The sequence below is a fragment of the Callithrix jacchus genome, chromosome 7, assembly GCF_049354715.1.
Source record: "Callithrix jacchus isolate 240 chromosome 7, calJac240_pri, whole genome shotgun sequence".
Taxonomy (NCBI): domain Eukaryota; kingdom Metazoa; phylum Chordata; class Mammalia; order Primates; family Cebidae; genus Callithrix; species Callithrix jacchus.
In genome coordinates, this window is record NC_133508.1 from 60124664 (window position 1) to 60137075 (window position 12412).

A 12412-nucleotide genomic window follows, 5' to 3' on the forward strand; every position below is an offset into this window, starting at 1 on the left:
ATTCCAAGCCTGTTGCCTATTTCACCTCACTTGACCTTGTCTTTTTCCTCCTGTATGGTAACCACCTCCCCTCCCCTAGGAAGCCTTCTTGGCGGGGGGGGCAGAAATAAATGCTAACTTGCTTGTAGCTCACACTTTCTTCATCTTTGGTTGGGAAGGAGATGGGGTTAAACCACGTGTTCCAGCCAACAGTGTGCGGAAAGACTCTGACAGGGAGAAGCACAGCATGCGGTGAAGAACTGAGAGAGGGCCAGTGTGACTGCAGCACCAAGTGCGGGGGTGAGGCACAGGCCAGCCCTGCAGGGCCTTGTAGACCTTGCCAAGAGCAGTGTGTGTGGAGGGGTGGGAAATGGAAGGTTTTAAATGGGGGTGTAGAGTGGGAGACTCTAAGGATCAGTTTTGCAATTTGGAAAAGCCTATTCCAGTTAGTAGTCATGGAGAGCATGAATTGGAGTGGATCCAGAGTGGACACTTAGACACTGGAAGGCCCGCAGGGAGGGTTTTGGTGCCTGCTGATGACAGTCTGTGGCCTATCCACACTCTTCTGTGTCCTTTGGTGAATGTGGGTGTATACTGTATGGATGTGTGGACTTGAGCTGACTTGTTCTTTTGCTGTTTAATCTGACTCATCTCCTTTGTAAACAGTAAGGTTACTGAGTGTGAAAATTTGTGTTTGTTTGTTTTCCCCCATGCTCTAAATCCCTATGATATGACACAGGAATCACAACAGATATTTAGACCATGACTACTGAAAATTGCCCCAGGGTGTCGAGTTAAAAAAAACTCACCCAAAGCCAGGCACGGTAGCTCATGCCTGTAATCCCAGCACTTTGGGAGGCTGAGGCAGGCAGACCACCTAAGGTCAGGAGTTCAAGACCAGCCTGGCCAACAGGGTGAAACCCCATCTCTACTAAAAGTACAAAAATTAGCCGGGTATAGTGGTGCGCACTTATAACCCCAGTTCTCGGGAGGCTGAAACAGAAGAATCACTTGAACCCAGGAGATGGAGGTTGTGGTGAGCCAAGACTGCGCCACTACACTCCAGCCTGGGTGACAGAGTGAGACTCACTCTCAAAACAAACAAAACAAAACTCACCCAAAAGTAACCTTTATTGGCCTTTTTAAATTGACAGTGGTTGCTTTTTGTTCTGTTTTTCGTTTCTAGACATTTGGATGGAGGATTAGATAATACAGAGAAAAATCTGGATATCTAAGCCTTCCTACTCAAAGTATGGTCTATGGACCAGCTGCATTGGGGTTAGATATGAAAAATCAACCGGGTGCAGTGGCTCATGTCTATAATCCCAGCACTTTGGGAGGCTAAGGCAGAAGGATTGCTTGAGCCCAGGAATTTGAGACCAGCCTGGACTACATAGGGAGGCCCCATCTCTAAAAAAATTAAAAAATTAGCCTTGCTTGGTGGTGCATGCCTGTAGTCCCAGCTACTCCAGAGGCTGAGGTGGGAGGATCTCCTGAGCCTAGGAGGTCAAGGTTGCAGTGAGCCATGATGGTGCTACTGCACTCCAGTCTGGGCAACAGAGTGAGACCCTGTCTCAAAAAAAAAAAAAGAGAGAGAGAAGTAAATGAATAATCGCAAGCCCCACCCCAGACTCATTGAATTAGAATCTGCATTTCAGCACAATCCCCAGTGAATTCTCACCTGTATTAAAGTTTAAGAAATATCTGGGTTTCTAAGCAACACCCCCTGCACGTCTGTGGATAATATTGGTCCCTCAGATGTATGTGGCATTTATCGCATCCCATCTGGTGTGGAAATCTGTGCCTATGGTTTCTTTCCCTGCCAGGCTGTGACTTCCTGGAAGGTAGGGGCTGAGCGCTGTGTGTAGCTCTGGATCTCTTATAGCACAATGACAGGAAGCAGAAGACCTGGGTTTCTGTCGTGCCTCTGCTACTTATGAGCTCAGTGTGTTGTATCATCTGTAAGAGGATTTGTGATCTTTCCAAAGAAATGATTCACCCCAAATCTAACTTTTTTAAAAGTCAAAGATGGGCCAGGTGTGGTGGCTCATGCCTGTAATCCCAGCACTTTGGGAGGCCAAGGTGGGTGGATCACCTGAGGTTAGTAGTTCAAGATCAGCCTGGCCAACATGATGAAACCCCATCTCTACTAAAAATACAAAAAAAAATTAGCTGGATGTGGTAGTGGGTGCCTGTGATACCAGCTACTTGGGAGGCTGAGGCAGCAGAATTGCTTGAACCCAGGAGGTGGAGGTTGCAATGAGCCAAAATTGCACCATTTCACTCCAGCCTGGGCAATAAGAGCGAAACTCCATCTAAAAAAAATTTTTTTTTAAACCGTCAAAGACAGGACCAGGCACAGTGGCTCACGCTTGTAATCTCAGCACTTTGGGAGACTGAGATGGGTGGGTCATTTGATGTCAGGAGTTAGAAACCAGCCTGGCCAACATGGTGAAACCCCATCTCTAATAAAAATACAAAAATTAGCCAGGTGGTAGTGGTGCGTGCCTGTAATGCTAGCTACTCAGGAGGCTGAGGCAGGAGAATTGCTTGAGCCTGGGAGGCGGAGGCTGAGGTGAGCCAAGATTACACCACTGCACTCCAGTCTGGGTGACAGAGTGAGATCCTGTCAAATAAATAAATAAATAAAAATAAAAGTCAAAGTCAGTGAAGACTCCTGTACCTAGTTTATTTCCAGGCTTCATCTATAGGAGAAGGCACTTTTGGATGGAAGGAAGAAGACAGTAACCAATTCTAGAGTAAATGATGTCCAGGGTATATCGGAACTTGGGCTGTAATTGCCCCAAGAGCTTCCTCAAGGTTTTTCTAGAAGTTTTCAGCTTTGCTGAAAGTTCCTGTCAGCATCAAAAGCAAGCCAAGGTCTCTATTAAAAATTCAAAAAAATTAGCCGGGCTTGGTGGCTTATGCCTGTGACTCCAGGTACTCGGGAGGCTGAGACAGGAGAATTGATAGAACCTGGGAGGTGGAGGTTGCAGTGAGCCTAGATCGCACCACAGCACTCCAGCCTCTACAAAAAACAAAAACAAAAAAAACAAGCTGATAATTATCATGGGAGAAGCATGGCAAGGTCCCTGTGCTCTGCAGATGTCTTCTGAAGCTCACATCACAGATGGAACTGTGAGGGACACATTGATAAGGGCCTGGGCAGATTCCGAGGCTCAAGACTTTCAAGGGGCCATGGAAATCAGGGTGCTGCTGTCACCTTCACTCAGAAAGCCTACCTCAGGAGGATCTGTTCCCTGCCTAGAGGGATATGACTTGGAGTCCTGAAAGGCCCCCACAGCCAGCTGTGAACAGGGAATAGCAGAGTTTGGGAAGAGATAAGGCAAGAGTAGGGAAGAAATATTTCCATTAGGCCAGTGCAAAAGTAATTGCAAAAACCGCAGTTACTTTTGCAGCAACCTAATACATGGTATGAAAGGAATATCTGCTGAACCCAAATGGTGTATCAACTGTTCTGCATGTGTGACTCTGAGGTGGGGGTGGGGTGAGGTTTGTGTTGATCTGACATTTTTCAATTCAGAAGAGGCTGGGAGATCCAGGTGGGAGAGAAGGAACTCAAAGCAAAGATCTGTCAGCCCGCTGTCAAAAATACCACACCTCAGGTCTGAGGCGCTGCAGTTTCTTCATTTTTTCTTTTTCTTTTATTTTTAAAGAGATGGGGTCTTGCTATGTTGCCCAGGCTGGCCTCAAACTTCTGGGCTCTAGCAATTCTCCCACCTTAGCCTCCCGGAGTTTGCAGATTACAGCCATGAGCCACTGTGCCCTCTGCAGTTTCGATAAGGGGTTCATCAATACGGATTCTCAGCATCATACCCCCAGCAAGCTTCCCCTATTAACCAATTGTTACTAATGACCAATTATTAATTTGCAAGATAATTCTTCCTTCAACTCATACCACCTATTCAGAGTTCAGTATTTTCCTTCACTTTAATTTTTATTGCTTCTCCAGTTCAGACAGTTTAGTGCTTCCTCTTTGTTCTTCCTCACCTTGTTCATGTCAGTCCTGGCTGTTCCATCAGCAGAACTACAAAACCAAAAAGGCAACAAAATGTGAAAGGTTTCTCTGCATCCTCCAAGCAGGCTGTGGGGGAATATGAAAAAAAAGTGGGGTCTGGAGCCACAAAGACCAGAATCCAAAGCCCAGCTCTGCCATTATTAGCTGGGAGATCTTGACCAAATCACTCACCTAGTAAAATTAGCTCATAATGCTGGTGAATGCGAGAGTGATATCAGGTAATAACATGAATGGCAATTCAGTGCCAGGAATGTGCTGGACTCTTAATTTATGGAACATCAATGGAATGACTACTAAGCACTTGGTTAGACTTTCAGTCTCCCACAGGGCAACAGACACCATCTGAAAATATGTTCAGATGCCTGTAGTTGTTATCTCTAGTGGATCCTGTCTCTCCAACTAGTAAGAGTCAAGGAGGAGGAGCTAGATTTAGAGCATTCAGAATGTGTTTTCTCTAGCAGCAACAAAATCGCAAGAGCTACATTTTTGAGCATTTACTCTGTGCTAGGCAGTATTAACTCATTTCACCCTTGCAATCACTCTGTGAGGTAGGCATTAATATCACTCCTTTTTATTTATTTATTTATATTTTTGAGATGGAATTTCACTCTTGCTGCCCAGGCTGGAGTGCAATGGGGAGATCTCAGCTCACCACAACTTCCATCTCCCAGGTTCAAGTGATTCTCCTGCCTCAGCCTCCCGAGTAGCTGGGATTACAGGCATGCACCACCACACCCAGCTAATTTTGTATTTTTAGTAGAGATGAGGTTTCTCCATGTTGGTCAGACTAGTCTTGAACTCCTGACCTCGGTGATCTGCCCACCTCGACCTCCCAAAGTACAAGGGATAACAGGTGTGAGCCACTGGGCCAGGCCTATCACTCCTATTTTTACAGGTAAGAAAGCAGATCAGGCCAGGCGCGGTGGCTCACACCTGTAATCCCAGCACTTTGGGAGGCCAAGGTGGGCAGATCATGAGGGCAAGAGATCGAGACCATCCTGGCCATAGTGAAACCCCATCTCTATAAATAGAAAAAGAAGAAAAAAAAAAAAAGAAAAGAAAGCAGATCAGAGAGGTTAAGTGACTTGCCCAAACTCCCATAATACTAGTGGATGACATACCCAAAATAGTAAGAATAGTGGTTTTTATGTACCAGGCATGTCTGTGCTCAGGGCTTTTTTTTGTATTGTATAATTTGTTGACTGCACAAAAGAGCCTGGCCAAAGGCGCATGTTGAGGCTGACACTTAGCCCCTGCTCTGTTTGCTCTGCACCCTGGCATGAGGCTGTGTCGCTTGGAGCCTTCCTCCAAGCAACACTTTTTCCTAATTTGAAAAGATGCCATATGAGCTCTCAGAGGCCCTGTTAATGCATGTGTTACCTTCTCAAAACAGCTCTGTGGGCTAGATATAAATACCTTCATTTTATAGTTGAGGAAATCCAGGCTTAGTGAGTTCAGGTCGCTGAGCTAAGTCACTTTGTAAGGGGTAAAACTAGGATTTGAGCCTGCTGCCAAAGCCTATCCTTTAAACCAGTAGGCCACTATACGGACCCCATTCCTAAGTGTTCAATTAGTGAAAAAAGAAAAAATATGTAATCATCTGGTTTTTACCTTAAAAAATGTGGCAGTTCTGGCTGGGTGCAGTGGCTCATGCCTATAATCCCAGCACTATGGGGGGCTGAGGAGAGTGGATCACAAGGTCAGGAGTTAGAGACAGCCTGACCAACATGGTGAAACTCCATCTTTACTAAAGAAATACAAAAATTAGCAGGGCATGGTGGCATGCACCTATAATCTCAGCTACTCAGGAGGCTGAGGCAGGAGAATCGCTTGAACCTGGAAGGCAGAGGTTGCAGTGAGCCAAGGTCGTACCACTGCAGTTGAGTCTGGGCAACTGAGCGAGACTATGTCTCAAAAAAAAAAAAAAAAAAAAACACGTCAGTTCTAATGAGGCCCCAGTAAGGCCTACTGAGGTCCTTAGTAAGAAAGAAAAAAAAAAAGAATTGAACAGGAAGTTGGAGCATCGGCTTTCAGTGTTTTAAACTGTGGCTTTATGCTTATTAACTATTCTGTAGTTCAGTTTTCTTGTCTGAAAGTGAGAATAACATTATAAAGGAACAGTTCTTGTTGTTGTTTGCAAAGTGTTTATGCTTACATAATAATGTCAAAATGATCCTCACATTATCAGCCCTGGGAGAAAGGCATTATTATGCTCTTTTGCTGAAGGAGATGAGTAACATGCTCATGGTAAGTAGGGCAGCATGGGGCCTGAAACCAGGGATCCTGCCTTGCCTTGCACTCCTTGCTAAGTACCTTAGAACTTTTGGAGCACCTGCAGCCTGCTTGGTGGCCCAGACATCACATGGTGCACGTGCAAGTCAGATAGCAATTGGAGACTGATATTAGTCATGTGACCAAGCTCCGTTCCTCCAGGAGACTCGGCAGGAAGGAGCACTCTGGGAGGAGTCTTTGCTTCGCTCCCACGCCTGAAAACAAAACCTCTGCCTTTGCAGGAGCTGAGGCAGTCTGAGTTACAGCCGTGCGTAATGTAAGACTTCTAGAGCTTCCTCAGGAGGGGAGGATGACCCGGTGGCATTTAGGGTCAACTCATTTCTGACAGGGCTCAGCCGTCCTGTCTCCCATCGCTGGCTGTGGCCAGGTTCAAAGGAAATACCATCTGTGGAAGCACTTTCCAAAGAGGTGTGGTCCAAGTGCAGAATGTTATTGTTTTTCCTCTCCTCTGTGGATCTCAGGAAGCCAGTTCCATCTGTGCTCAAATGACAAACTTTCTCATCCTGTGATAAAATGTGGGCTGCTGCCCCCACTCCAGCTTGGTGTCCTTCCAAAATGAAAACATACATGTGTGTTCTCTCCTCACCTCCCCAACAGCAAGCCACCACTATCTCTGGCTCTGCAGGCTACTCTATGCAGGCTGGCAAGCGCTGCCATGCATAAGGCCCCTTCTGGGTTGTGGGGATACTACTCCTTACGCGGGCAAGGTCTGTGGCTGATAGGGAAAGGGGAAATATATAAACATACAGACCTTCCAGCGATTGCCGCATTCATTGCATAAGACAAAGGTAGTCATGGGCTCATCAGCACTGCGTGTCTGCACCTGAGAGAGAGAGAAGAACCATTCACGAAGTCACTCCCCTGCTCTAGGACTTGCCGTGGCTCCCACTGTCTTTGGGAGGAGGTTGAAATCCCAGAGGTTGGCACTAATATTCCCACCCCACTTTGGCAATTTCCTTATCACTGACAACTCTGTAATGTATGCCTTCCTCTCCTCTGGCAGTCCATCAGCTCACTCCCAGTATCTCACTGTTTTCACCTGGACTTTTGTACTTTCACTCTTTTTTTTTTTTTTTTGAGACTGGAGTCTTGCTCTGTTGTCCAGATGGGAGTGCAGTGGTGCCTTCTCAGCTCACTGCAAGTTCCGCTTCCTGGGTTCAAGCAATTCTGCTGCCTTAGCCTTCTGAGTACTTCTGGGACTACAGATGCCCGCTACCATGCCTGCCTAATTTTTGTATTTTTAGTAGAGGTGAGGTTTCACCATGTTGGCCAGGTTGGTCTAGGACTCCTGACCTCAAATGATCCACCCACCTCTGCCTTCAAGGTGATGCTGGGATTACAGGTGTGAGTCACTGTGCCAGCCTTTTTTTTTTTTTTTTTTTGAGATGAAGTATTGTTCTTGTCACCCAGGCTGGAGTGCAATGGCTTGATCTCTGCTTACTGCAATCTCTGCCTCCTGGGTTCAAGTGATTCTCCTGCTTCAGCTTCCCAAATAGCTGGAATTACAGGTGCCCGCCACCATGCCCGGCTAATTTGCACTTTCACTCTTGTTGAGCTTTCATAACAGATCTCTCTTTTCTTGCCTCAAGACTCATCTCCTACAGGAAGCATTCCCTGACTCACCAGTGAACACCCCCTACTGGCCATGCTCACTTGAGTGAGCTGGAAGCAGCCTCAGCGGTCTAATTTATCTTCCTCATTTCACTGGTGGAAGACCTGAGGCCCACAGAGGAAAAGGAACTTAAATATCATTGGTACTATTTAACGTATGTCTTCTAGTTTCTCATCCTCTTAGCTTCATCACTCAGGTGCAGGAACTGAGTATCCCACGATAAAGCCCTGACACTCCTGTCACCCAAGCTGGGTCGCAGTGGTGCAATTGTGGCTCACTGTAACCTCAATTCACTGTAGCCTCAACCTCCTAGGCTCTAGTGATTCTCCTGCCTCATCGGCACCCATTTCTCCATCCCCCCACCTCCCGGCCCCGCATTCAGTAGCTGGGACTATAGGCACACACCACCAAGCCTGGCTAATTTTTGTATTTTTAGTAGAGATGGGGTTTTACCATGTTGCCTAGGCTGCTCCAAGCCTAGGCTCAAGCCATCCACCTGTCTCGGCCTCCCAAAGTGCTGGGATTACAGACATGAGCCGCTGCACCTGGCCAAGCCTAGAGAGTTTTAACCCTTTCTCCTCTCTGGCTCTTTTCTAAGCTTCTGTCTGGTTTTCCACCTCTATGGCCCTGCAGCCCCTTCCCCCTCGGACCCGTCCCCTCACGGTCCACACCTGGTTATAGGTGCAGTTCTTCTTCTTGCATTTGCTGCACTGGAAGAGGTCAGTGGTGGTGCCACCGGTCTTGGCCATCTGGTGCTCACGGATGGCCTCCTGGGTCATGGCATTCCTCAACTCCCTCAGTTCATCACTGGCCATTTCCTGGAGAAAAAAGAGTCTGCCCTTCAGGACTGAGGAGTTGCAGGGGCCCTGCCCCACAATGGGTTTCTAGATAGCCTGAATAGAAAAGGAGGTAACATGCTTTATTGACTGCAAGGAGCTGGAAGGAGGCCTGGATTCCGGGTCCTGCCCCAGCTGGGAGAAAGCTGTCCCCATGCCGCCCATGGCTGGAAGGAGAGCAGCAGGCAAACAGCTTCTGGCTGAGGATGGGCACTCCTGTGTATATTTCTTCAGATCTGGGGCTCATCCTTTCCTCTCTGAACTCGACCCAGTGCCCTTTTACACTGTGATCTCTGCCCTGATGTTCTGCTTAGTGGGAACCTTGGTGCAACTACCTATGACTTGCTGCTGCTACCCCCTCCCCGAAGATCCTGGGCTCACACAACTAACTGCTCCTCTGTGAGCATCCACCTGAGATCATCTTTTTCTGAGAGTTTCTACAGAAGAGTCTCCAGTCTCCCATCATGTCTGCATCATCCACGCCTTTGCCTTCTCTGTCCACCTCCCTGGCCACATGTCTCCCCTTAAGCCTCTGCCAGAGGAGAGCAGAGAGGGGGATAGTTAAACTACAGAGAGCTCCAGTTAAGGGTTGGTAGAAGGGGAAGGAGGATGGCTGATGCTAATGTCAAAACGAGGATTTTAAACTTTTTTTTGAGATGGAGTCTCACTCTATCTCCAGGCTGGAGTGCAGTGGCATGATCTTGGCTCACTGCAACCTCCGCCTCCTGGGTTCAAGTGATTGTCCTACATCAGCCTCCCGAGTAGCTGGGACTACAGGCAAGTGCTACCATGCCCAGCTAATTTTTGTATTTTTAGTAGAGACGGGTTTCACCATGTTGGCCAGGATGGTCTTGAATTCTTGTGATTCCCCCACCTTGGCTTCCCAAAGTGCTGGGATTACAGGTGTGAGCCACTGCACCTGGCATAAACATTTTATCGTTGCTATCTGTCCTGACTCCTTAAACCATGGAAAAGAAAGTTGACATAAAAGTTAAAGCATTTTAGTGTGCCAACCTTTCATTATAACCACTTAGGCTTCTTGATAAAATGCAGATTCCTATGAATCTGAATTGCTGAGGGCAGGCCCAGGAATACGCATTTTTAAAAGTTATTTAATTTCAAAGGCTGGGCCATAACCAATGGCAGGAGAATGTACAAAAACAAGTTAACGAATGTCATTTACCCATATGAGTAAAAAGTAGCTAACTTTAATTTTGGGGCATTTTCCAGAGCATAAAACATTTGCCCACTCAAAATTTATTGGATGTGGCCAGGTGCGGTGGTTTATGCCTGTAATCCCAGCATGTTAGAAGACAAAGGCGGGTGGATCACCTCAGGTCAGGAGTTTGAGACCAGCCAGGCCAACATGGTGAAACCCCATCTCTACTAAAAATACAAAAAATTAGGCGGGTGTGATGGCGGGCACCTAAAACTCCAGCTACTCTGTAGGCTGAGGCAGAGAATCACTTGAACCTGAGAGGTGGAGGTTGCAGTGAGCAGAGATTGCACCACTGCACTGGAGCCTGGGCAAAAAAAGTGAAACTCTGTCTCAAAAATTAAAAAAAGAAACAAAATCTATTGGATGCCAATTTATTGAGTGCCTTTAACTATATTGGTTTGCCGGTAAACCCACTTTGGCTGTGGGGGTGCCTTGATTTGTAGCATTTGTCAGCTTCCATGGTACAAAATGCTCCCACTGTGGCCAATTTCAAGCTGTTAATGTGATGTAACTGAATACAGAGTTGGGGAGAGCTACACATCACCAGCTCCCTTGAGGTGGTAGGAGCTAGCTCAAGCATGCTACTGCCTCTGAGTCCAACGGATTCAGAAAGGAAGATCTGGTTCCTCCTCCCAACTAGTGCTAATCTGGTAGGGTAGCCAAGCATTTACACAGGATTGCAAGAAAGGGAAGGAAGTACTAAAGCAAAGGTATATAAGGTGCAGGGGATGGGGGCTAATTGTTTGGGGTCCTGGTGGGTCATGAAGAAGGTAGTACTTTAACCAGTCTTGAAAGACAGGAGTTCCTGGGGGTGGGTGGTAGCACATACCAGACAAATAAAACAGCAGGGCCAGGTGTGGTGGCTCATGCATGTAATCCCAGCACTTTGGGAAGCTGAGGAGGGCAGATCACCTGAGATCAGGAGTTTGAGACCAACCTGGCCACATGGCGAAACTTTGTCTCTACTAAAAATAGAAAAGTTAACCAGGCACAGTGATACATGCTTGTAGTCCCAACTAATTTGGAGGCTGAAGCAGGAGAATCACTTGAACCTGGAAAGTGGAGGTTGCAATGAGGTGAGATTGTGCCATTGCACTCCAGCCTGGGTGACAGAGCCAGACTCCACCCTCCACCCTGCCAAAAAAAAAAAAACCCACAAAAAACAAAACAAAAAAAGAACAGCAGACACAAAAGATTAGAGGACAAGAATAGCATGTTTGGGGAAAAGTATTTGGGGTAGGTTCAAGTTGAGTGTGGGAGATGTGGCTGGAGGTCAGATTGTGGAAGGAAGGTCTTGTGTGCCAGCTAAGAAATAGAGAACAGAAAAATCTATCCAGCCACACACCAATCCATTTACTTCTCTGCCCTGCCTCATTACAATGAGGCAGCATCAGAAACACAGAGAGTAAGTACAACACTGTAAAAAATAAGGTAGAAAATGAGGGAAAGGTGAGTCAGAGACCACACTGGATCCTCATGTTATATACACCGTTAGAGAATGGCACCAGTGTGAATTCAGTCTATATTTGTTGAGTCCCGTGATGTGCCAGACACTGCTCTCAGTGCTGGGTGGACTGTGAATGCCGGTCCTCATGGGACTGACCCACTCAGCAGCGCTCATGGGTATCTCAGAGCCTACTCCATTCTTTGCTATGTCTGGGTAGGGAGGAAAAGAGAAGGAAGAATGAGGAAGTCAGATGAACAAGGAAAGAGGCATAAAAACACAGTCGGGGAAGGAAATGCTGAGAGAGACACCGTCCACATGGGTCCTGGTGGGAGCGTACCAGCACAGCAGGCAGCCCAAGCCCAAACTCAGATTTTTCTTTCTTTCCTTTTCTTTTTTTCTAGACAGAGTCTCACTCTGTTGCCTAGGCTGGGAGTACAGTGGCACGATCTCCGCTCACTGCAACCCCCACCTCCCGGGTACAGGCAATTCTCCTGCCTCAGCCTCCCGAGCAGCTGGGACTACAGGTGTGTGCCACCATAGCTGGCTAATTTTTGTATTTATAGTAGAGACAGGGTTTTGCCATCTCGAATTCCTGAGCTCCGGAGATCTGCCCACCTTGGCCTCCCAAAGTGTTGGGATTACAGGCATGAGCCACCGCACCTGGCCTGATTTGTAATGGAACAAAAATTGTCCAGTATCTCTTTTAGAATCATCCTGCACAGAGCAAAAGTTGACCCAGGATGAAGGTCTCCCGATATTCATCTGTTGAAATCCTAACCCCAAGGTGATGGTATTAGGGGGTCTTTGGGAGGTGGCTAGCTCTTAAGGGCAGAGCCCTGCTGCAGGGGACTACGGCCCCTCCAATAGGGGCCCGAGAAAGACCCCTCCACCATGTGAGGTCACAGTGAGAAGATGGCTGTCTATGAGGAAGCAGGCCCTCACTAGACACTGAATCTGCTGGTGCCCTGATCTTGGACTGTCCAACCTC

General features: G+C 47.2%; 1 protein-coding gene and 1 long non-coding RNA gene across 3 annotated transcripts in view; one reads left to right on the forward strand and one right to left on the reverse strand.

Annotated features, from left to right (window-relative positions):
- The window catches only part of LOC144576948 (uncharacterized), a 32062-nt gene that overhangs the window by 6754 nt on the left and 12896 nt on the right, over positions 1-12412 (forward strand). The gene's annotated exons all lie outside the window — the stretch shown is intronic.
- Positions 2646-12412, reverse strand: part of TCEA3 (transcription elongation factor A3) — a 43120-nt gene continuing 33353 nt past the window's right edge. For both annotated transcript variants that reach the window (XM_054258900.2, XM_054258899.2), the window contains 3 exons: positions 8594-8740; positions 7062-7133; positions 2646-4027 (listed from right to left, as the gene is read on the reverse strand). In XM_054258900.2, the coding sequence (XP_054114875.1) occupies positions 4019-4027; positions 7062-7133; positions 8594-8740 (228 nt within the window). In that variant the 3' untranslated portion in view covers positions 2646-4018. The remainder of the gene's footprint in view (positions 4028-7061; positions 7134-8593; positions 8741-12412) is intronic.